Source organism: Diadema setosum, chromosome 6 (genome assembly GCF_964275005.1).
Source record: "Diadema setosum chromosome 6, eeDiaSeto1, whole genome shotgun sequence".
NCBI classification, from domain to species: domain Eukaryota; kingdom Metazoa; phylum Echinodermata; class Echinoidea; order Diadematoida; family Diadematidae; genus Diadema; species Diadema setosum.
In genome coordinates, this window is record NC_092690.1 from 14138002 (window position 1) to 14164714 (window position 26713).

Below are 26713 nucleotides of genomic sequence, written 5' to 3' on the forward strand. Positions count from 1 at the left end.
AAAGTCAAGATGTATTATTTTATTCAGATTTTCTCCTATTTTCAGCAGCAATTTGACACTTTTTGCTATTCCATGTATTTGTGTTTTTGTGTGTACTTTTGTAGATCTTACAAGAAATAAAATTTGATTTTGACAATATGCCCAAATGTAATTGTCTGTCATTCAGTCAGTGAATATGGAGACATGTACATCTAAATTGAGCTTGTTTCATCTGTCCCCCCCCCCCCTCTAAACCACAAAGAGGAAGGATGATTTCTAATTTTCTAATAGATTAGAGGAGAGGAACATGGAGACCCTTGGAAACAAAATTGGTCAATAGCACAGGGTGCTCCAGGTTGCTTTAGTGTATGAGAAGATTCAAAATCTTTTTACTACAAGTGGCATATAATTTGCATCAGTATCATTAAGATACAATGCAATGACATGCATTAATCGTGACTGTAAGGATAAGAGTAATGAGAGAAATCCATGAAACGCTTCTCTTGTTAGCATTACTGAACTGTACCATCCATTTAATCTTTCAAAGCATTTCAAATTGTACTGGTCAATTCTTTTACGAGCAGACTGCCGCCATCTTTTTACATCCCGCCCATTACTATGGGGAGAGGGGATGTCGATGACCCCCCCCCCACCCTCTTGCTGGTTGGCATCATTCCCTGGGACAAACTGGGTCTTTATTATCAAAGATAAACCCCTCTCCATGGCAGTATGCAGCGGGGACAGGTGGATGCAGGTGTCCACCCCCCCCCCCCCCCCCCAATATATTTTCACCATTTTTTTTCCCCTCGGACTCGGAGAGTAGATTTTTATAATAATTCTGATGGTTAAAAATACGAAGTTCATGCTACAATTAAACCATTCAGATTGACTTTGGTTCAGGGTTGGTTTTTGTGTTTTGTAACATAAATGAAATACAATCGACATATCATATTCCTTTTTCAAGTGAAAATGTCATAAATATCCCACCCAAAGTGTTCATCACATCGTTGAAATTCAATACCCAGAAATCCAAAAGCTCCGCCATTTGTAAAGGAGGATACCCCCACAACCTTCCCCTGATGCGCATTGATACGTGTATTAGATGTGAGAATGATTTTAGTACAAAAGGAAAAATTCACGCCACAATTGGCAAATTTAGATAGTAGGTATAGGTTGCCAAAGTTCTGATTTTTCACCATGATTGTAGTACGCACAAAATGTTGAATACCATTTGCCAGCCATTTATTTCACAAGTAAACAGATGATGAAGTAATATGACCAATTTAAAATGGTCAGTTTTAAGAAATTTATCACGGAATCGTCTCTGGTTGTGTGTGTGTGTGTGTGTGTGTTTGTTATGTTGAAGGGAAATGAGTGGCAGTGGGTTGTATAAGTTGGTAATGGATTTGTCTTTTGAATGGCATTTGTACCGTTTTTATGTTCATGTTACACCCAGAATGGGTTGATTTATGAATGATTTGAATGAAATCAATAAAATATCATTGAAAAAAAAAAGTGTGTGTGTGCTGTGTGTGTGTGTGTGTGTGTGTGTGTGTGTGTCTGAGCCTGGTGTCTCTTGCTCATTCGAGGTAACAACCTTGAAAAGGACTTTGCAAATTACATTGTTGATCGACATAATCAAAAAAACGTCGAACTAGTAAAGCCACACATGCATATAAAACACGTAATTACAATAGTAAATCAACGTCTGAAACTTTCAGTGGACAGTATGTCGGCACTACAATCATTCGTTATACACATTTACACAATGTGAGGATCATTTTGATTCATTAAATGCTAAACGGTTGTAATATTTGATGATGAGCCCTTCTTGATGAAGTCATTATTTCAATTACCCCATGCGAAACTATGTACTCGACAGGACATCGGCTCATTGGTGGAATGATATGTTTTCATTCTTATCATCTCTTCGAGCTATTGATTACTGTGGTATGAGAATCTTTCAAAGTACAAGTTTTGTATAAAAGTGAAGAGAGGTAGAACGTGGTGTATTCTACAGTTCAAACTCTGTAGAGACCCACAAAGACAACATCAAGAATAGATAATACAGTACTTGTAATGCATATCAAGATGGTAGACGTGACGTAATAATGTTCACCTCGCCTTTCTCCTCATCAACCACCGAACTAAGCGGCGTCATCAACGCGCTGCGCGTACACCTCATTTCAAGATCTGTGTCGTAATAATGAAACTTTGCAACAATTTTGTTTACATAACAACGACATTCTTGTCAGTGGTTCATTCCATATGAATTCCTCCTTGCTCTTCATACGCATTAGGTTTGATGGTGTGCTCTTAGCTTCCGATCAAAATGCCTAGATTTAGCAAGTTATCTCGTGGTAGGCGATTTTGGGCCCGACTCCGCAAGAGTCTGGCAAAGTCTGTAAGGAAACTGTGTTGTGTCGTCACAGGTGAGATACTCTGTTTCTTTGGTTTTCTTTTGAATCGTTACATCAAGCCCGTGCAGCCAGTGTCATAAAATTCGTGTAGTGATTTGAGTTATTTTCTCTTTCACTTGAATTTCCTGTGCCTGTGTAGACGTTTTCCTTCTTTCTGGCTTGCTTTCTTTATCTATTTATTTGTTATGTAACGATACACAAAGATAGTAAATACGTTCTCTTTCGTGTTACAGGTTCCGATGGCAAAAGGACTTAAAAGCAAGAGGCTCTGTTGAGTCTCCAGGATATCAGAATTGTGAATATAATTCAGGATTTGACCTGTTGTTTTTCAGTAAATATTCAAAGGTTCTTGCCCCCTCCCTACATGTGTCCCTGCTGTTGCCACAGTCTTCAATTTTCATATTCATCATATTATTCTAAAGCACTGAAATTAAACAACATTTTTCCTACAGTAAATGGACGCTTGAGAATTAGATTTTGAAAAGGATCATTTTCAATAAAGGAGAATACCTTTTTCCCCCGAATTCCCCAAAATTATTTTTGTTACGTCTCAGTATTCAGTCATTTTATATGTCAACTTCTTACATGCGATATGCGACACAATTTTCATTTCATTAAGTTTCATCTCGATATTATCATATTTGATCAGATAGCCTTTTTCCCTTTTTCACGTCATCAGATTTCTCAGAATGTTGTATCATCCACATGTTCCATAAGCTATCTTTTAAAAGTATCACTCCTGACAGCCTGAGTTTTTATCATGATATGAGAGTCCGTCCAAGACATCATCGAGATTCCTCTCCCTATTCAATCTCCTTAGCTACACTGCATGCATGATACTAGTAATACATTGTGTACAACCGATTATCGCTGCTGTTTAAATGACCTGCTCCTTGTCATGAAGTGAACTATCTCATTTTTTCTCTCTCTCCCTCTCTCTTTTTTTTTTTTTTTTGTTATTCTGAGACCTATTTGCCTAAATTCAAGCGGTGACCATTTTGTTCGATGAACAACCCCATTCTTGCTCTCCAAAGTGATGGACTCTTTTTACAATATTCCATCTCCTTGCAAATAATTGCTGAGGTTTTTTTTTTTTGTTTGTTTTTTTTTACGATTTACTTGCAGCTTCCGATTGCAGCTGTTTCGTGCACAGCCCTGCCTTGCCCTTTCCGTTTGACAGACAACCGTTTTAGATCCATCTCCACATAAAACTTAATGTTGAATTCCATGGTGGAGGGTATAGATAATTGTTTGTCTCGCAAAGATATCGTAGGTCAAGTATTGCGCACGACATTTTACTCGCTGCTGCGGACGAATTATTATCTCTACCTCACTGCCACAACTCACACATTGTTTTTGTTGTTGCTGCAGTTGTTTTGACTTGTGAAGAACCTTATATCTCGCCGTGCACTGGGCTGGACAACCCTACTATGAATTCCATCTCCTTACAACTTACCTATTGTGCGTTTTGTTGCTATTGTTTTGTGACGAGTCCCACTTCTCTTCACACTGTAATGGACAACCTCATGACTTACAACATTCTATCCCCTGAAAACTGACGTATTGTTTTGTTGTTGTTGTTGGTGGTGGTGGTTTTATTATTGTCCGATCTGCGAAGAGCCCATCTTGCTGTAAATCAGTATTCTATTTCCTTACAACTTACCTGTGGTTTGTCTTGCCGTTATTGCTATTTCATGAAGAGCCCAATGTCGATCTTATTATACACTGTGATGGACATCCAAGGTTGTTCGTATTGCTGATATTGTAGTTTGTGCATCGATCCCCATCTCGGTCTATACACAATGGTAATCCCCTTATAGTATCACCTGTTGTTTGTGTTGATGTTATTATTGGTTTAAGAACCCATTATGATGGACAACCTCTTAGTATTCCATCTCCTTGACTTAATCTGTTGTATGTGTTGCCAAATACTATTATCTGTTCAGAGCCCCACCTCGCTCTGCACTGTGATGGACAACCTCGTAGTATTCCACCTCCTTGTACCTTACCCGCTATGTAATGTTGCTGCTGTTAAAGTTTTGTGCAGAGCCCCACCTCGATCGCTCTACACTGTGATGGACAACCCGTTAATATTCCATCTCCTTACAACTTACCTGTCGGGTTTTGTTGTTGCTGTTGCTGTTGCTGTTGTTATCGTTGTTTCTGTTGCTGTTATTGTTATTGTTGTTGTTTGTGAAGAGCCCCCACTTAGCTCGAGAGACTGTATGCGATGGACAGCCTTTTAGTATCCCAGCTCCGTACAACCATGGTACAACATTATCTGTCGTTTTATTGTTGTTTCCTTGTACAGGAGGCACCACCTTGCCCCACAATAGGTGTGATGGACAACCTTGGATCACGTTCCATCTCCGTTCCCATCATGCAATATTTGTCAGATTACACCGGCACTGCAGGGCATGCTAATGAAACGTTGTCAACTTGAAGAGACAATACCATTGTCATTCGATTCGATTTAATCAAGCTGTGACACTGCACAGAACTATTTCCATTGGCATTTTTTTTAAACATAAATTTCTGTCGGTTTAATGTAATTTTTTTTTACTACCCACTTTTTCATTAGGATGGAAACCACTGTATGAGTTGACTAGAATTTTTGCTTGTTCATGTATTACACCATTTCTCCTCCTTACCAGCGAATAAGCCGATATGTCATCTCTGTTTTTCGGAAATATGAGGCTTAACTAGGCTGGATCGACGGGTAGTATAACGCACCCTTTATTTGTTTATTTGAATATTTATCTATTATTTTCCTCTTTTTTTTTTCTTTTTTTTTTTTGCTGGCCACATCATTACTGCGATGTAGTCACAAATCTGAAGAATAACTTTGAAAACGATGAGAATATATACAAATATACTTACTTTACGTGTGATCAAGCTGTGACATCGCACAAAACTTTGGATATTTCCATTTGTCACAGTGAAAAAACGACATAATTTTCTGTCGCTCAAAATGTCCTTTTGTCTTTACAATACCCATATTTTCCAATGTTTTCATTTCGATTGAAATTACTGTATCAGTGAATAGTTATTTTGTTCGTTCCAGTATTAGAGCATTTCTCGTACCGAAATTTACCAGCAAGTTCAAGCGTTGATTCGATGTCAACCATGATATTTTATTTCAGCATTTTTTTTCAAAGGATTCATAAGATTTGGTGCTCAAGACAGAAAGTAAACTACGTCTTAAGTTTTTCGAGGGCTGATTTTGGTGACTCAATGCATTCGATCTCTTTACAACTAACCTATCGTTTTGCTGTTGTTGTTATTGTTGGTTTAATTGTCCATGTTTGTGAAGAGCCCCACCTCAAACTAGTATTCCATCTCCGTACGACTCACCTGTGCTTTGTTTTGCCGCTATTGCTATTTCGTGATGAAATCCGTGTCGCTCTACTCTGTGATGGACATCCCCTTAGTAATTCATATATCCATATACTTTAAACTGTTGTTTGTGTTGTTGATATTGTTTGTGCGTCGATTCCCACCTCGCTCTATACACTATAATGGTCATCCCCTTAGTATCACCTGTTGTTTGTGTTGCTGAATACTGTTGTCTGTGCAGAGCCCCACCTCGCTCTACACTGTGATGGACAACCTCGTAGTATTCCATCTCCTTATACCTTACCCTTTATTAATGTTGCTTATGTTGAAGTTTTGTGCAGAGCCCCACCTCGCTCTGCACTGTGATGGACAACCCCTCAATATTCCATCTCCTTACAACTTACCTGTCGGGTTTTGTTGTTGCTGTTGCTGCTGCTGTTGTTGCTGCTACTGCTATTGTTGTTGTTTGTGAAGAGCCCCCACTCAGCTCGAGAGACTGTATCTGATGGACAGCCTCTTAGTATCCCAGCTCCGTACAACCTAATGGTACAACTTATCTGTCGTTTTATTGTTGTTACCTTGTACAGATGCACCACCTTGCCCCACAATAGGTGTGATGGACAACCTTGGATCACGTTCAATCTCCGTTCCCATCATGCAATATTTGTCAGATTACAACGGCACTGCAGGGCATGCTAATGAAAACGTTGTCAATTTGAAGAGACAATACTATTTTCATTCGATTGTCATTCGATTTGATTTGATCAAGCTGTGACATCGCACGAAACTTTGACTATTTGCACTTGTTTGAGTGAAAAACAATTTTGGTCGGTTTAATGTCCTGTTTGCTTACTACCCACATTTTTATTAAGACGGAAACCACTGTATCAGTGAATTATTATCTTTCGCTCGTTCCAGCGTTAGAGTATTTTTCTTCTTTACCAGCAAGTAGCCCTATACAACATCTTTGTTTTTCGGCAATATAGACTTTACTAGGCAGCATCAACGGCTGGTATCACATACCCTTTATACATTTATATATTTATCTACTGTTTTCCTTTTTGCTGGGCACCATCACTGCTGCAAGGTAGTAACAAATTTTAAAAATAACTTTGAAAATGATAGGAATATATACAAATATACTCACCTTTGCATCGAAATCCGAAAAGACGTTTTGAGCAATGCCAGGTTCAGATTGCATATTTTGTAGCAGTAAACTAACCAGCTTTGGATTTTGATTGAACTCACTGTTCAAGCGCGGTTGATTCAAAGATATTTTTATTTCAAGCTTCTTTTTTTTTCAAAGGATAAGATTTGGTGCTCAAGACAGAGACTACACTCTGTCTTCTTAAGCTTTTCGATATTAGGGTGCTTTTGGTGTTCTAGATTAAAAAGTTGACAAAACTTCGTTATCTCTGGTTTTGTTATTTTCAATATGTAAACCGAGTACGCCAAAGGATACTGTTGTCGTTTTTGCTTGCAAAATATATGGGTTTGATTTCAAATTTAGCTGTGACCAAAAACAGATATTGATATCTTTTCGGGCTTCGATGCATCACATCACCTATATCATCCTTTCCAGCTCTTGGACCACAGCTCCTAGGGCTGGCCGGGAAGCTCGGTTGGGATTACCGCAGAGCGCACCAATGAGCATTAGACTCCCATCACCAGCAGCTTGCCCCATCATGTTCATCAGCCGACCCACCTGATAGACATCGCTATGGACGTCAGTAGCCTGATCTTGAAGGGCGACCTCTGGGGCGATGTGTTGATATAACTCGCCCCTGAGATATCGGGCCTTCTCGTCGGGGGTGAAGTAGTAGTGGGTTGAACATGACTGATTGGAGACCAAGCCTAGATCTATTACTCTGGCCTGCCATAGACCTGTTGTTGATGAACATACATGGGCAAAATGAAAATAAATACCATGTGTTTTTGCGTGTGTATAGAAGGGTAGGGAGGGATGACAAACAGATACATGTACTATGAATTCTAGTGGGACGGTAATAAAGGCTCAAAAATATAAAGATGAATAGATGAAAGACAATCTTTGACCTCACTTGTGTAATGCATTATCTTAAAGTGCTTTCATTTGAGTAAACATCTGTCGATGTGTAAGATATGTGTTACTAGATGGATTAGAATATCTTTTCTTTGTTCAAAAAGGTAATAGAAAGAGGAGAAGGAAAACTAGAGTGTTTAGCAAGTATTTGGGTATGACGAACTTGAACTCACCTGAAGAGGACTTGTCTAAGAGGACATTGTCCTCTTTTAAATCATTCATCAGATATCCTCTCTGATGAATGAGGTCAAGACCCTTGCAGATATCCAAGGCAAGCTGGAGCCAGTTGGTGTGGGTGATGGTAGGAACCCCGCCCCGGATGGCCTTGTCCAGAGTCACGGTCTCTCCCGTTATCGCGTCACCTGGTAACAATTAGATAAGCGCTGGTAATAGTTTTAAGCTGGAATTCGTCTTTCACATGACACAAATATTGTGAAGATACTCTCTTGACAAGTTTCAAGCTTTCAGTTAAGATTTCACCAATACGAATTCATAGATTCTTCAGTGAGATGCATTGAAAACAGCAGGACTATGTACCTGCTAAGAACCACGAATCGGTAGCACAACGCATTTTTTTTTATACGTCTACATAATACGTCACTGTCACAACTAGTGACTGTAAGTTGAGTTCCAAACATCAGTCGATGAAGTGTCATATTCCTTGTCACAAAATGATGTGTTTTGTTTTCTTCAATACTTATTTGTTTGTGTGAGAAATGACAAAGTATCCTAGGTACATTAGTCAACTTACCGATGAATTCCATTGCGAGGCCGATACACCCAGTGCTGACCTCAAGGCATCCAAGGTACGTTGGGAAACACGCCTCTCTGCCAAATAAGTCCAATACGGCGGCTTCCTCCTGGATCTCAGCTACCTAAAGTGTAAAGTAAGTTGAGATGGATGAAGAGCATAAATAGTAGTGTTCACTCCTTGCCTTGGATCCTTGGTTGTTGTTGTTTTTTTTTTATTCTTATCGTCGTCATTATCATTACTATGCCAACATGTTTACTAGTCACTCTGTCCATAACTATTATTTTGATTCTATAGGTAATTGTCATTATATCATACAAATCGTCCTAAAAAATTTACTATTTACTTTTGACCTCACGAAGAAAAAGTCGGTAAAGAAACCTTGCATGATTCACTTCTAATGCAATATAAATAAACAGTAAAACAAGGATGAGACGTTACCTTCTTGGTCATCTGGTTAATAGACGAAGGCAGCATGAAGGTCTTCAGGGCAATGGGTCGATCTGTGACGCGATGCCGACAGAGGTACACCGTGCCATAGGACCCCTGTCCTAGGACGATAGAACCTTTGGCGGGGTCGAAGTCCTTAAGGTCTGTTATGGTCCAAACGTATGAGCTTGGAGCGGATGATGAAGATGATGCAGCTGCAGCACCAGGCGGGCTGGGTGCTCTCGCCATGGTGTTGCTTTTGGCAGCTGCCCCACCAGTCGTCGTGCCCACCTGAGATGGAGTGTTGGTAGGCCTGTCATAGAGAATCACAATCATATAAAAATAATCACGCTGTCGTAATATTGTGTTCTTAATGCGACTCATAGTTTATGGATAAAATGTTTTATCATCATAAGCACAACATCAATGTCAACCTTCAATTGTCAAAGAATTTTACTTTTGTAAGTTGATTAAAAATGTATAATCATCAAACATAAATGCCATACGTTCTACTTAAGTTGATGATTTAGTAGTTCTTACCTAGGAGTGGGGCTTGCCGACATCTGGCTGGAAGATGGTAGTGGGGATATAAGGGGCGTATGTCTGGAAGAAGAAGAAGAAGAGAGAGGGGGATAAGGTATGATTCTTTTTCTTTCTGTCTTGAAGAAGAGAGAGAGGGGAGGGGAATACGGTAGGATCGTATCACGACAATCATCTCCGGCTAAATACTGGTTAGTGATATGGTAAGAGTAAAGATTAGGGTTAGTGTTAGGGTTAGGGTTAGAGTTTGGGTAGGGGTTAGGATTAGATTCAGGAGAGGATTAGTGTAAGGGTCTGGGGTAATTGTAAAATTAGAATTCTATTCCTTTTCTTTTTGTACGCACTTGTCGAAAAGCCTTCAAAAATGTGAGAGAAGACGCTTAACTTACTTGTTATCTTTTTTTTTTTTTTTAAATACGGATCAAAATGATTTTGTTGTCTTGGACTGAGGTTAAAACTTGGCGGTATATATTTGCAATCGCGACTCTTTACATATGATTTCAGAGCGGAAGTTCTGTTAAACAATTATCATCTCATGTGAAATGGTTCTGGTTATCAAGTAAAACGTATCGAATATATGGTGCATTATATTCCTTTATTTAAAGAAATCACACTTAAAAGAAAAAAGGAACACTGATAGATAATCTTACACAGGGGATGGGGAGTTTGAAACAGCAGAGGTGTTTGGTGAGGAATGACCAGTGGTACTGATTGGTGACGAGCCGTGTGAGGATGGGGATCGGAGGGTGCTAGGAGGTGCCGAGGCTGCGGCTTGATATGGCGTGCTGATTTACAAAGAGCATAATAGAATTAGGTTTTGACAATATCATTTTTCTCTACATCTATCTTTAAATGAAATTGTTACCGATTGCACAAGTTTAAACGTGTGTGTGTGTGTTTTTTTTAAGAATGAAACACTGAAAGGGTTATGATATATAATTTTTTAATTCAATCTTCCGTGATTTGTGCAGTTTACATTCTGTCCTCTTATTACAGATTGAAGGGCTATCAACCATCTATAAAGACTGCGTTCAAATTATTCTAAAATGATATCCAAAGTCTTCTCACCATGCAGGCTGAGTTGGGGAGATAGAAACACCCGAAGAGGAGGCAGTCACGTCAACCTGAAGATTGAAAATAATGATGATAGTAATAACGATAATGATGATTAATTATGATGATGATAATAATAATGATGATGATAACAATAAGAAGAAAAAAAGAAGAAGAAGAATAGTGGTTATTTGTATAGCGCACAAGTCCACCTTTCGGTGCTCATGGAGATATGGAAATAGAGGCAATTTATTTGCTTTTTTTGTGATCATTTCTGAATAAACCTGATTAATCGTAATAATCTGAATCTCTGTTACTTCATTCAATTCATTCTGGGTTGCCATCTTTATCAAGTGATTTTCATAATCCACGGATTTATCTTCTCATTTGTATTTTTTTTTTCTAACACCCGATCAGAGTAGGGCCTACTTACCTGAAGATGGTCCTTCGAAGGATCTTTCTTATGTTTGGCCAAAGCCAACTCCATCTTCAAGATCTCGATCTGTGATGTTGCATCGAGATACTTGTCCATGAACCGTCTCGTCTTCTCCTCAGCCTGCTTCGCCCTATCACCGACGATGAGGGCCTCCTCCTGAGTTTTCCTCGCTCTCTCTTCGGCCATTGTCGCCTTCATTTCCGCCTGCCTCGCTCGTTCTTCGGCAATGATCGCCTTCTCTTCTGCCTGCCTCACGTTCTCCTCGGCGATGCTCAGCTTATCTTCGGTTCGTTTCGCTCTCTCCTCGGCAAGCCGAAATTTCTCCTCGGCGATGCTCAGCTTATCTTCGGTTCGTTTCGCTCTCTCCTCGACGAGCCGAGATTTCTCCTCTGCGATGTTAATGCCTTCTTCTGCCAATGCTAGTTTCTGTTCTGCAGATATCGCCCTTTGCTGAGCCTTCGCCGCAATCTCTTCAGCAACCTTTACCTTCTGGCTGATCAGCCGCGCGTTGTCCTCGGCTCCTCTGATGTCTTCCTTTATTGCTGTCAACCGTGTCTCAGCGATGTTCGCCCTTTCCTCTGCACGACAAGCACGGTCTTCTGCTTGTCGTGCCCTTTCTTCCTCCTGCCGTACCCTAGCCTCGGCCCTTCGAGACTTCTCCTGAGCGCGAGCCACCTTCTGAAGGGAGTAGTTTGCCATGCCTCCGATGAGACCGGCTGTGCGCTCAGCTCGCTTTGCCTTTCTTTCGGCAAGGTGTACTTTGCTGGACAAAACCTGTTAGAATTGAGAAGAAAGATCAAGCTTATTGTCAATAATAGTGGTACCAGATAGCACAGAAATAAAGATTACGTGTATATTACTTTTAGTATATCAAGACTCATTGTTCGTAATCGCTTTACAGTAGCATTGTATATTATGTATTTTTTCATCATTGTTTCATTCATTTTAAGGTACATGAGTGTGTAATGATTTTTGTACCTAAAAATTCACTTTTCCTACTTCGCCTTGAGCACGCTAGTCATGTTGAATTGGCGCATTATAAGTACACTGTATTATTATTATTATCAATACTAGTATATTTGTTGTTATTATTGTTATCATTATCATTATCATTATCATTATGATGAGGATTATTATTAATATTATTATTATTATTATTATTATTATTATTATTATTACACAGAATGAACATTCAATTCCATCAGGTCATTTTGTTGAAGTCATAAACACTTGTGGAGTCAATGGCCGGTTGACGCTTCATTACACGATGATAGAATAGTGTCTCGTCTTCACTAAGATCATGGATAATGTCTTTTGTTTTTATTTATATCTGTTTTGTTTGTGTCTGTGGGGGTGGGGGCTTCTCTATGTTTTTTTCATCGTCTTCCAAAGATATTTATGACAACTGTGAGTTCACCGTATTCTCGGGTCTTACACCTGTGTTCATGTGGATCTTAATTGATTATCAAAGAAATGGGGCATTATAACGTACACCAATCTGTTCCTTCAGCTCCTTGTTTTGAAGGGACTCTTGGAGCCGTTGGAGAAGAAGATTACCCGCCAGGTACACTGGCGGCGATGGCATTCGACGGGCTGTCTCAGCAAGCTTGGTAAATGAGAAATGAAGAGATTGTAAAATGCAATACACCTGTACCTCGGATCGGTACTAAGTTTTTATTCAATAATCTGACCTTCGTAATGTAAACATCTCACTTTGCATCTATTTCCACCATTTACTGTGGCTGCATAACACTTAGTCTTCATTCATTCATTTTTTCATCACCAACAAAACTTGCAAATACATCTTTAAAAATAGTTCTCAAAGTGAATCAGGCTGCTGCTTTTTAAGGGAAATCTGATATGATGCTACAGACTTAAACACTGCTGTGTAGGAATATAATAATGCTTCTTCACGACCTCAGTAGGGCAGCTGCACGACAGCTCATGTACTGTACGGCAAACCCATTATCTGTAGTAACATTGTTCACAATAGGTCTTATAATCTTATTATCACTTTTATTGTATCAAACACTTTTTCGTATATTTTCAGTGAATATGACTCTGATTAATGTGTATAATAATACATTTTATTGTGATAATAATAATAATAATAACAATAATAATAATAATAATAATAATAATAATAATAGTGATTTTATTTTCTCGTATATACGTTTTTCCTGCTTATTTGAAACATGCGACATAGAATAAGAGAATGTCGGGAGTATAGTTCTTGCTTACATCAGGGGAGCTGTTCGCGGGTAACCCTGCGGTGGCCCGGACCCAAGGGTACGGATCGTCACACCGTGACCTCTTCTGTAACTCCCATGGCACGGGGACGTGAATTGGGGATTTGGAATACACCTCCATAGCGTCGTAGTCAGACTAGATCTTTATATCTGCATAGAAGCAAGATTGAAGATTTGAATGATAATGATAAGGCCTATTGGTACTGTATGAAGTGTCCCACTATTGATTGTGTATAGACCTTCTGGTTGAATAAATGACCTTCACTTGACCTTGAGGAATGCCAGTACTGTACAAAGTATCTTTTAAGTAATTATAAATCCTTAAATCCGTTGAAATATATGAGCAAAATTAGGAATACTCATGTAAAAGATTGTAGATAATCAATACTGACCTGACAAAATACGATTTACTGTCTCTCAAGTCGCAAAAGTGGGAAAACTTCGGGAGCTTTCGTGATAACACACTTTCGATAGAAAGAAGCACAGAGATAGTACACTGTTGAATTGTTGTTATGTACGAACGTGTAAGTACACACGTAACCATGGTCCCGTTGCCTGATCAACGCGCATATCAGGGCGTCACTTTGTGCACAATAACATGCGCGTAATGACGCGAACATCATCCTAATATGCGCAGTGACGTAATAAGAATATGGGCGTTGCGTTTGTCTTCATCAACCCATTGCGCGTACAGCCCTTTTCAGTATCTGTGACGTAATAATGAAACTTTGTTACATTTTTGTTTACATAACAACGGTGCTTTTTCAAGTGGTTTATGCCTAGTGATTTCTCCTGTGCTGTTCATACCAAAGATCCTAAAGGTCCTTGCTCATACGCATCTGATGGTGTGCTCTTAGCAATGCCTGGATTTACCAAGTTCGTGATCGGCAATTTTGGACCCGACTCCGAAGCGGCTGGCAAAGGAAATTATTTTGTGCCACCACAGGTGAGATATTTGTTGGTTTGATAATATTTTGAATCGTTACACCAACCCGGTACAGCCGATGTCATCAACTTTGTAAGTTTGTGTAATAAAATAATAACAATCCAAATATCATTTCATTTTAGACTTCAGCATCTCTTCAGTATTTGATGAATTTCCTCCTTCAATGTATATACTTCTCTCTCGCTGTTGCCTTGAATAATAATCATTACTCCATCATAACTGTGGAGTCATCATTGATAACTACAAACATGCCTTCGGACATTCACCGATGGCTCTCTATCTTTTAAACACAAAGACTACAATCTACCACAAAATGGCGGAATGAAAGAACTTCACACAGAGACAGATGCATATTATGATTTGAGAGACTTTCCATTATAGTGGAGTTTATTGCAAACAGTGATGATCACAAATGAAAGCAGTTATCATAGGTCCTGTTCTACAGTCTTTGATTCATACAGCTGAAGTGATAACTCTATGGGTGAAACTGAAGGTGATCGTCATCCGATCTTTAAACTTTATGTTACTATTTTATATCCACGTAGATTGTTGTCCCCCATGTTAACGTATTGACAATTATTATCCTCGCCCGCAGGCCTTAATTTGACGACATGTATGGAGAATGTTCATGCGCATCCATCTGCAACCCTCTTTCGTCACGTAGATTTTGGTATGAAATTAATAAACTATTTCACTTACAGCACTGTTTCTGTGGTCACAGTTACTTTCCAAAAAAGAAAAAAAAAAACGGAAGAAGCTGTGGATGAAATTAGTAAAATAAAAGCAAGATAATATTGAGTGTGAGAAAGTTAGCAAAAACCATCAAATCTCGTTAAATGTAATTAGTGCTTGACATCTACTTCAAAATATAGTAGGGCATAAAAATCAATTAAGATAATATTAGTCGACTCGAATCCACGTGCGTCTCCGAGAAGCCTGAAGTATGTTTAATTGGATTGGGCTGGGTAATGTTTTAACAATGATGAAAAAGATAATTTGCACATAACCAGTGAGGCATTATAGCTATATAAATTGCATTCCTGGTAGGAGACCAAATGTTTATTAGATTTTGAAAAAGGTAATTTACAATAATGAACAATATATACTTTTTCTTTTTCCCGAATTCCCAAAAATTATCATTTTTATACGTCTCAGCATTCAGTCATTACCCAGCTAACACAAGGACGTTTTGTCAAAACATTTTCAGAACGTCTTTTTGTGGAAGTTTTTCGACGTATTTCAAACGTTTCAAATGGACGTTATAAAAACGTTTCTTTAAACTTTTAGAAAACCAATAAAAAAAAACCTTTCGGAATTTTTAAGGACCAGCAGAAAACCTTTTGAACGTTGTGGACGTCATTGAAACCTTTTGAAAATATTCAAAACGTTGTGTGGACGTTTTGCGGACGTCCAGAAAACCTTTGAAAACCGTCTAGAACGTTCAAAAAACGTTTTAAGAACGTCTAAAAAGTCGTATGACCCTTTCCAGAACGTTCAGAGAACATTTCATTTCCGTCTAGAACGTCCAGAAACCCTTTTAAGAATGTCTGTTTATTTTTTATAAGGTATTTAAAAAAATATATACTTATGAGAATATAGACGCACTCTGACATTAATGTATCCTAATTCTAATCCTTTATAATCCTATCCTAACCTATTCCTAATGTCCTACCACCTATACTACACCCTATTCCCAATTTATGAATCTGTATCACATTCGTTTATATACCACCAAAATGTTGTGATGCATGAAGACATGGTTACTAAAATTAGATCACATACACCTTGATTTGAATATTCATAATTAAGCATGAATATTCATAATAAAGAGACGTACAGAGGACGAAATAAAAACGTTTTTTAAACGTTCATTAAAGACGAAGTCGACGTAGCAGACCTAATAAAAACGTTTTGTGGACGTTTACAAACGAAGACATTGCAGACATAATAACAAGGCAAGTGCAAAATTGTGTCTCGCCCATTCGCGTACAAGAGGTTAATATTTTTCTAACTCCCAGAAGTTCATTGACCCGCCTATGACCTTTGACCTTGTGACCTTCAACTCCCCAAGGGACATTTACCATCCAAGTATGGTCACAAATGGACAAAGGGATCAAAAGTTTTGAGCCATGATCGAAACGCGCCATAAAAACATAACAATGGGCCCTAAGAATTGTTGACCCCTTTCTGTGACCTTTGACCTTGTGATGACCTTTAATTCCCTAAGGGACATGTACGGTCCAAGTTTGGTCAGAAACGGACTTAGGGATCAAAAGTTATGAGCCACAATTGAAACGCGCCATAAAAACTTAACATTGGGCCCTAAAAGTTTGTTGACCCCTTTTTGTGACCTTTGACCTTGTGATGACCTTCACCTCCCCAAGGGACATCTACCATCCATGTTTGGTCACAAACGGACAAAGGGATCAAAAGTTATTAGCCACAATCGAAACGCGCCCTAAAAACTTAACATTGGGCCCTAAAAGTTCGTTGACCCTTGTCTGTAACCTTTGACCTTGTGATGACCTTCACCTTCCCTAGGGACATCTACCATCCAAGTGTGGTCACAAACGGACAAAGGGATCAAAAGTTATGAGCCATAATCAAAACACGCCATAAAAACTTAACATTGGGCCCTAAAAGTTCGTTGACCCCTGTCTGTGACCTTTGACCTTGTGGTAACCTACAACTTCCCAAGAGACATCTACCATCTAAGTTTGGTCACAAACAGACAGATACATCAAAAGTTACGAGCAATAAACGAAACGCGCCCTAAAAACTTACTCATTGGGCCCTAAAGTTCATTGACCTCTGCCCGTGACCTTTGACCTTGAGGTGCCCTTCATGTTTGGTAAAATGTGTAACTTTATATATCAAATCTTCCCTCCAAGTTTGATTGAAATTGAAATCCTCAGTAGAGAGTTATTCAAGTTTTTGTAGCGTTACGGACAGACGACGGACGGACGGACGACGGACGGACAGACGCCGCAGGTGATCCCTTAGTCTCCCCACACCTCCGGTGGAATCGACAAAAAACTTTTGTAACGTCCATTGACGTTTCTAAAACGTTTTCCAAAAAACCTGTGCTTTGCGGTAAATGCTAAGTCCCCAATTTGACGTTGTATTTACGTTTTAAAAACGTCCATTTTATACGTAATTTGTACGGAACCTCAAAAAAAAAAAAAAAAACGTTATGAAACGTTCTGAAAACGTTCTGTGTTTGCTGGGTATAGATGTAAACTCTTACATGCGATATGACACACACTATTCATTTTATTCAGCTTCTTCTTGATATCAAATCTCATCAGATGGCTCTTTTTTCATTTTTTTTTTCCGTCATCAGATTTCTCTTAAGCCTGTATCTTAATCGGCATGTTTCATAAACTGTTGTTTAGAAATGCCACTCCTGACAGCCTGAGTTTTCATTATAATATCAAATTCATTTCAATATGAGAATCTGTCCATGATATTATTCCCATAGATTCCTCTCACTAATCTCCTTATAGCTTCTCTGCATGCATGATAATACATTGTGTATAACCGATTATCACTGCTGCTTAGATGATCTGCTCCTTGACATAAGGTGCATGAACGATCTTATTTGTTTTCTTTTTCTTTTTTATTCCGAGACCAGTTTGCCTAAATTCAAGCGGTAGATAGTTTTTTGGATGGACAAGCCCACTTTTTTTTTTTTTTTTTTTTTTTTTTTTTGCTCTCCAATGTAATGGACACTCTCTACAATATTCCATCTCCTTGCAGCTTATTGCTGTTTGTTTTACAATTTGCTTGCAGATTCTAATTGTTGCTGTTTCGTGCAGAGCCTTGCCTGGCTCTTTACGTTGTGACAGACAACCCTTCTATGTCCATCTCCATACTGATACAACTTAATGTTTCTGAAAACGTTATCCTTTTTGTATTTCATGGCAGAGGATAGAGATACTTGTATGTCTCGCACAGAAATCGTAGGGCAGGTAGTATATATTTCGTACGACATTTAACTCGCTGCTGCGGACGAATACAAACGATTATCTCTACCCCACCGCCACAACTTACGTATTGTGTTTTGTTGTTGTTGCTGCTGTTGTTTTGCACTTGTGAAGAACCCCATCTCGCTGTGCACTGTGCTTTGATAACAATACTCAAGTACTCAAAATTCCACCTCCTTATACAACTTCCCTATTGTGTGTTTTGTTCCTATTGTTTTGTGACGAGGCCCACTTAACTTCACACTGTGATGGACAACCTCTAAACTCACAGTATTCCATATCTTCACAACTGACTTATCGTTCTGCTGTTGTTGTTGCTGTTGTTGTTGGTGGTGCTGGTTTTATTATTATCGATGTTTGTGAAGAGCTCCACCTCGCTGTAAACTAGTATTCCATCTCCTTACAATTTTTGTTACAAAAAAGCACTTCGAGTAATATGCAATACCTCCAGATTTTCCCATACTGACGATTTATTTCTGGAGAATAAGGTTTTGGAAGTTAGGGATTTGTATCATCATTATCCTGGTCAATTCATTTATAGTTTACATATCAATTCACTTCCTTTAGTTTTTGAAAATATGTTTAATAAGAATGAAAATATTCATAAATACCCCACTCGTCAAACAGATGAGTATCATTACGTACCTTACTCGAACTCTTTTTACAAAATCTACGTTTATTTACAGTGGCCCAAAATTATGGAATTCCCTCGAGAAAAATATAAAAGATTCTACTTGTTTTGAAATAATTTTCTAGTAATTTAAAGAAATATCTGATTAGTTTATATGTACCCCATGATTGGTTTGCCTGATTTGGAATTGTTCTATTTTCTTCGCCCTGCATCGAGAATACTGACCTGCCCTTCGTTCTCTCTACTCCCCCTCTCTCCTCTCTCATCTCTTCTGTGTGTGTATATATGTGTGTACGTGTGAGTGTGTGTGTGTGTGTGTGTGTGTGTGTGTGTGAATGCCTATGCTTCATGTTACCATCGATGTAATGAAAAGTGTATACTTTATACATACATTATGGTTTTGTAAGCTATGTATTAATGTATTGTAGTAATGTAACGTGAGTAAGTGAGGGGACTGCACTATACAAGTTCGCGTATTAGCAGCCCCTCAATTTTCATTTCCACCAAGTCCTTTAGGAAACAAGATTTATGTTACAAGATATGCTATCATTTGACGTTTGTATTACATATGTATATTGATTGGAAATGAAAATAAAAACATGAATGAATGAACTTTCCTGTGGTTGGTGCTGCTGCCAATTGTTATTTCGCGAAGAGCCCCATGTCGCTCTACACTGCGATGGACATCCCCTTAGTAATCCATATATCCATATACATGTAACTTTAAACCGCTGTTTGTGTTGCTGATATTGTTGTTTATGAATAGAAACAAGCCCCACATCGCTCTGTGCACTATAATGGTCACCCCCTTACTACCGGTTGTTTGTGTTGCTGTTATTATTGGTTTAAAAACCCACTGTAATGGATAGCCTCTCAGATCTCCTTACATCTTAAATCGTTGTTTGTGTTGTTGAATACTGTTGTTTGTGCAGAGCCCCACCTCGCTCTACACTGTGATGGACAACCTTATATAGTATTCCATCTCCTTATGACATTCCCCCTTTATAAAATATTGCTGCTGTTGAAGTTTTGTGAAGAGCCCCACCTCGCTCTACACTGTGATGGACAACCTCGTAGTATTCCACCTCCTTATAACTTACCCTTTATTAATGTTGCTGCTGTTGAAGTTTTGTGCGGATCCCCACCTCGCTCTACACTGTGATGGACAACCCGTTAATATTCCATCTCCTTACAACTTACCTGTCGGGTTTTGCTGTTGCTGTTGTTGTTGTTGTTGTTGTTGCTATTGTTGTCGTTTGTGAAGAACCCCCACCCAGCTCGAGAGAATGTGATGGACAGCCTCTTAGTACAACTTACCTGTCGTTTTATTGTTGTTACCATGTGCAAAGCACCACCTCGCCCTACATTGTGATGGACAACCTTGGATCACGTTCGATTTCCATTTCCACCATGAAATATTTGTGAGATTACAACGGCACCAGGGCATTCTACTGAAAAACAATGCAACTTGAAGAGAAAATATCATTGTCATTTCATTTGATCAAGCTGTTATATCGCACATGAACTTTGACTATTTGCATTTGTCAGAGAGAAAAAAAGCTAAAAAAAGAACGACATCATTTTCTGTCGGTTAAAAGTCCTTTTGCTTTAACTATCCACATTTTTCAATGTTTTCATTTCCATGGAAATGACTGTGTCAATAAAATTTTATTCTACTCGTTCCAGTATTACAGCATTTCTCTCCTACCACCAAGTAGACTTATGATTATATCAGTACATAGCATCTTTGTTTTCGACAATTATAGACTTTACTTATAGGCAGCATGGACAGTTTGGTATCATGTTCCATTTATCTATTTCGATAATTATCTATTGTCCGTCTTTTTGCTGACCACCATCGATCATTGCTGCGATGCAGTCTCAACTTTGAAGAATGACTTTGAAAATGATAGGAATATATACAAATATACTCACCTCTGCATCGAAATCCGAAAAAAAAAAAATTATGAGCTATACCAGGTTGAGATTGCATATTTTGTGTATGGCGGTAAACTAACCAGCTTTGGATTTTGATTGAACTCACTGTTCAAGCGTTGATTCGATGTCAACCATGATATTGTATTGCAGCATTTTTTCAAAGGATAAGATTTGGTGCTCAAGACAGAGAGTGAAATACGTCTTAAGCTTTCCAATATTCACCACGAGGGCTGATTTTGGTGACTCACAGTATTTTATCTCCTCAAAACTGACTTATCATTTTGCTGTTGTTGTTGTTGTTGTTGGTTTTATTATAGTCCATGTTGGTGAAGAGCCCCACCTTAAACTAATATTCCATCTCCGCACGACCCACCTGTGGTTTGTTTTGCCGCTATATTGCTATTTCGTGATGAACCCTGGTCGCTCTACTCTGTGATGGACATCCCCTTAGTAATTCACAATCATGTTCATATAGCTTTAAACTGTTGTTTGTGTTGTTGATATTGTTTGTACATCGATCCCCACATCGCTCTATATACTATAATGATCATCCCCTTAGTATCGCCTGTTCTTTAAGAAACCCATTATGATGGACAACCTCTCGGTAATCTGTTGTTTGTGATGCTGAATACTGTTGTCTGTGCAGAGCCCCACCTCGCTCTGCACTGTGATGGACAACCTCGTAGTATTCCACCTCCTTATACCTTACCCTTTATTACTGTTGCTGCTGTTGAAGTTTTGTGCAGAGCCCCACCTCGCTCTACACTGTGATGGACAACCCCTCAATATTCCATCTCCTTACAACTTACCTGTCGGGTTTTGTTGTTGCCGTTGCTGCTGCTGTTGTTGCTGCTACTGCTATTGTTGTTGTTTGTGAAGAGCCCCCACTCAGCTGGAGAGACTGTATGTGATGGACAGCCCCTTAGTATCCCAGCTCCGTACAACCATGGTACAACTTACCTGTCGTTTTATTGTTGTTACCTTGTACAGAGGCACCACCTTGCCCCACAATAGGTGTGATGGACAACCTTGGATCACGTTCCATCATCGTTCCCATCATGCAATATTTGTCAGATTACACCGGCACTGCAGGGCATGCTAATGAAAACGTTGTAAACTTGAAGAGACAATACTATTTTCTTTCGATTGTCATTCGATTTGATTTGATCAAGCTGTGACATCGCACAAAACATTGACTATTTGCACTTGTTTGAGTGAAAAACAATTTTGGTCGGTTTAATGTCCTTTTTGCTTACTACCCACATTTTTATAAAGACGGAAACCACTGTATCAGTGAATTATTATCTTTTGCTCGTTCCAGCATTAGAGTATTTTTCTTCTTTACCAGCAAGTAGCCCTCTACAACATCTTTGTTTTTCGGCAATATAGACTTTACCAGGCAGCATCAACGGTTGGTATCACATACCCTTTATACATTTACATATTTATCTACTGTTTTCCTTTTTGCTGGGCACCATCACTGCTGCAAGGTAGTAACAAATCCTAAAAATAACTTTGAAAATGATAGGAATATATACAAATATACTCACCTTTGCATCGAAATCCGAAAAGACGTTTTGAGCAATGCCAGGTTCAGATTACATATTTTGTAGCAGTAAACTAACCAGCTTTGGATTTTGATTGAACTCACTGTTCAAGCGCGGTTGATTCAAAGATATTTTTATTTCAGCTTTTTTTTTTTTCAAAGGATAAGATTTGGTGCTCGAGACAGAGACTACACTCTGTCTTCGTAAGCTTTTCGATATCAGGGTGCTTTTGGTGTTCTAGATTAAAAAGTTGACAAAACTTCGTTATCTCTGGTTTTGTTATTTTCAATATGTAAACCGAGTACGCCAAAGGATACTGTTGTCGTTTTTGCTTGCAAAATATATGGGTTTGATTTCAAATTTAGCTGTGACCAAAAACAGATATTGATATCTTTTCGGGCTTCGATGCATCACATCACCTATATCATCCTTTCCAGCTCTTGGACCACAGCTCCTAGGGCTGGCCGGGAAGCTCGGTTGGGATTACCGCAGAGCGCACCAATGAGCATTAGACTCCCATCACCAGCAGCTTGCCCCATCATGTTCATCAGCCGACCCACCTGATAGACATCGCTGTGGACGTCAGTAGCCTGATCCTGAAGGGCGACCTCTGGGGCGATGTGTTGATATAACTCGCCCCTAAGATATCGGGCCTTCTCGTCGGGGGTGAAGTAGTAGTGGGTTGAACATGACTGATTGGAGACCAAGCCTAGATCTATTACTCTGGCCTGCCATAGACCTGTTGTTGATGAACATACATGGGCAAAATGAAAATAAATACCATGTGTTTTTGCGTGTGTATAGAAGGGTAGGGAGGGATGACAAACAGATACATGTACTATGAATTCTAGTGGGACGGTAATAAAGGCTCAAAAATATAAAGATGAATAGATGAAAGACAATCTTTGACCTCACTTGTGTAATGCATTATCTTAAAGTGCTTTCATTTGAGTAAACATCTGTCGATGTGTAAGATATGTGTTACTAGATGGATTAGAATATCTTTTCTTTGTTCAAAAAGGTAATAGAAAGAGGAGAAGGAAAACTAGAGTGTTTAGCAAGTATTTGGGTATGACGAACTTGAACTCACCTGAAGAGGACTTGTCTAAGAGGACATTGTCCTCTTTTAAATCATTCATCAGATATCCTCTCTGATGAATGAGGTCAAGACCCTTGCAGATATCCAAGGCAAGCTGGAGCCAGTTGGTGTGGGTGATGGTAGGAACCCCGCCCCGGATGGCCTTGTCCAGAGTCACGGTCTCTCCCGTTATCGCGTCACCTGGTAACAATTAGATAAGCGCTGGTAATAGTTTTAAGCTGGAATTCGTCTTTCAGATGACACAAATATTGTGAAGATACTTTCTTGACAAGTTTCAAGCTTTCAGTTAAGATTTCACCAATACGAATTCATAGATTCTTCAGTGAGATACATTGAAAACAGCAGGACTATGTACCTGCTAAGAACCACGAATCGGTAGCACAACGCATTTTTTTTTTTTTTATACGTCTACATAATACGTCACTGTCACAACTAGTGACTGTTAGTTGAGTTCCAAACATCAGTCGATCAAGTGTCATATTCTTTGTCACAAAGTGATGTGTTTTGTTTTCTTCAATACTTATTTGTTTGTGTGAGAAATGACAAAGTATCCTAGGTACATTAGTCAACTTACCGATGAATTCCATTGCGAGGCCGATACACCCAGTGCTGACCTCAAGGCATCCAAGGTACGTTGGGAAACACGCCTCTCTGCCAAATAAGTCCAATACGGCGGCTTCCTCCTGGATCTCAGCTACCTAAAGTGTAAAGCAAGTTGAGATGGATGAAGAGCATAAATAGTAGTGTTCACACCTTGCCTTGGATCCTTGGTTGTTGTTTTTTTTTATTCTTATCGTCGTCATTATCATTACTATGCCAACATGTTTACTAGTCACTCTGTCCATAACTATCATTTTGATTCTATAGGTAATTGTCATTATATCATACAAATCGTCATTAAAAAATTTACTATTTACTTTTGACCTCACGAAGAAAAAGTCGGTAAAGAAACCTTGCATGATTCACTTCTAATGCAATATAAATAAACAGTAAAACAAGGATGAGACGTTACCTTCGTGGTCATCTGGTTAATAGACGAAGGCAGCATGAAGGTCTTCAGGGCAATGGGTCGATCTGTGACGCGATGCCGACAGAGGTACACCGTGCCATAGGAACCCTGTCCTAGGACGATAGAACCTCTGGCGGGGTCGAAGTCCTTAAGGTCTGTTATGGTCCAAACGTATGAGCTTGGAGCGGATGATGAAGATGATGCAGCTGCAGCACCAGGCGGGCTGGGTGCTCTCGCCATGGTGTTGCTTTTGGCAGCTGCCCCACCAGTCGTCGTGCCTACCTGAGATGGAGTGTTGGTAGGCCTGTCATGGAGAATTACAATCATACAAAAATAATCACGCTGTCGTAATATTGTGTTCTTAATACTTAACGACTCATAGTTAAAATGTTTTATCATCATAAGCACAATATCAATGTCAACCTTCCATTATCAAAGAATTTTACTTTTGTAAGTTGATTAAAAATGTATAATCATCAAACATAAATGCCATACGTTCTACTTAAGTTGATGATTTAGTAGTTCTTACCTAGGAGTGGGGCTTGCCGACATCTGGCTGGAAGATGGTAGTGGGGATATAAGGGGCGTATGTCTGGAAGAAGAAGAAGAAGAGAGAGGGGGATAAGGTATGATTCTTTTTCTTTCTGTCTTGAAGAAGAGAGAGAGGGGAGGGGAATACGGTAGGATCGTATCAGGACAATCATCTCCGGCTAAATACTGGTTAGTGATATGGTAAGAGTAAAGATTAGGGTTAGGGTTAGAGTTAGAGTTTGGGTAGGGGTTAGGATTAGATTCAGGAGAGGATTAGTGTAAGGGTCTGGGGTAATTGTCCTATTAGAACTCTATTCCTTTTCTTTTTGTACGCACTTGGCGAAAAGCCTTCCAAAATGTGAGAGAAGACGCTTAACTTGCTTGTTATCATTTTTTTTTTTATACGGATCAAAATAATTTTGTTGTCATGGACTGAGGTTAAAACTTGGCGGTATATATTTGCAATCGCGACTCTATGTATACATATGATTTCAGTGCGGAAGTTCTGTTAAACAATTATCATCTCATGTGAAATGGTTCTGGTTATCAAGTAAAACGTATAGTTATGGTGCATTATATTCCTTTATTTAAAGAAATCACACTTAAAAGAAAAAGGAACACTAATAGATAATCTTACACAAGGGATTGGGAGTTTGAAACAGAAGAGGTGTTGGGTGACGAATGACCAGTGGTACTGATTGGTGACGAGCCGTGTGAGGATGGGGATCGGAGGGTGTTAGGAGGTGCTGAGGCTGCGGCTTGATATGGCGTACTGATTTACAAAGAGCATAATAGAATTAAGTTTTGACAATATCATTTTTCTCTACATCTATCTTTAAATGAAATTGTTACCGATTGCACAAGTTTAAACGTGTGTGTGTGTTTTTTTTTTTTAAGAATGAAACACTGAAAGGGTTATGATATATAATTTTTTAATTCAATCTTCCGTGATTTGTGCAGTTTACATTCTGTCCTCTTATTACAGATTGAAGGCTATCAACCATTTATAAAGACTGCGTTCAAATTATTCTAAAATAATATCCAAAGTCTTCTCACCATGCAGGCAGAGTTGGGGAGATAGAAACACCCGAAGAGGAGGCAGTCACGTCAACCTGAAGATTGAAAATAATGATGATAATAATAACGATAATGATGATTAATTATGATGATGATAATAATAATGATGATGATAATAATAAGAAGAAGAAAAAGAAGAAGAAAAATAGTGGTTATTTGTATAGCGCACAAGTCCACCTTTCGGTGCTCATGGAGATATGGAAATAGAGGTAGTCTATTTGCTTTTTTGTGATCATTTCTGAATAAACTTGATTAATCGTAATAATCTGAATCTCTGTTACTTCATTCAATCTATTCTGGGTTGTCATCTTTATCAAGTGATTTTCATAATCCACGGATTTATCTTCTCATTTGTATTTTTTTTTCTAACACCCGATCAGAGTAGGGCCTACTTACCTGAAGATGGTCCTTCGAAGGATCTTTCTTATGTTTGGCCAAAGCCAACTCCATCTTCAAGATCTCGATCTGTGATGTTGCATCGAGATACTTGTCCATGAACCGTCTCGTCTTCTCCTCAGCCTGCTTTGCCCTATTACCGACGATGAGGGCCTCCTCTTGAGTCTTCCTCGCTCTCTCTTCGGCCATTGTTGCCTTCATTTCGGCCCGCCTCGCTCGTTCTTCGGCAATGATCGCCTTCTCTTCGGCCTGCCTCACGTTCTCCTCGGCGATGCTCAGCTTATCTTCGGTTCGTTTC

At 39.0% G+C, this 26713-nt stretch overlaps 2 protein-coding genes across 2 annotated transcripts; both read right to left on the reverse strand.

The window, feature by feature from the left end:
* Positions 1-2992: 2992 nt before the first annotated feature.
* Positions 2993-13376, reverse strand: LOC140229556 (uncharacterized). Its single transcript, XM_072309804.1, has 11 exons — positions 13248-13376; positions 12499-12612; positions 11004-11780; positions 10586-10641; positions 10168-10302; positions 9518-9580; positions 8990-9290; positions 8549-8672; positions 7971-8159; positions 7300-7619; positions 2993-4807 (listed from the first exon to the last, which is right to left on the reverse strand). The coding sequence occupies exons 1-10, from the start codon at positions 13374-13376 to the stop codon at positions 7300-7302; spliced, it is 2208 nt and encodes a 735-aa protein (XP_072165905.1). The 3' UTR covers positions 2993-4807.
* A 9509-nt stretch (positions 13377-22885) lies between these two features.
* On the reverse strand, positions 22886-26500 carry LOC140229558 (uncharacterized). Its single transcript, XM_072309805.1, has 8 exons — positions 26416-26500; positions 25999-26054; positions 24941-25003; positions 24415-24715; positions 23977-24100; positions 23394-23582; positions 22941-23042; positions 22886-22899 (listed from the first exon to the last, which is right to left on the reverse strand). Exons 3-8 carry the CDS (start codon positions 24961-24963, stop codon positions 22886-22888), a joined length of 753 nt encoding a protein of 250 aa, XP_072165906.1. The 5' UTR covers positions 24964-25003; positions 25999-26054; positions 26416-26500.
* Between the last annotated feature and the right edge of the window lie 213 nt (positions 26501-26713).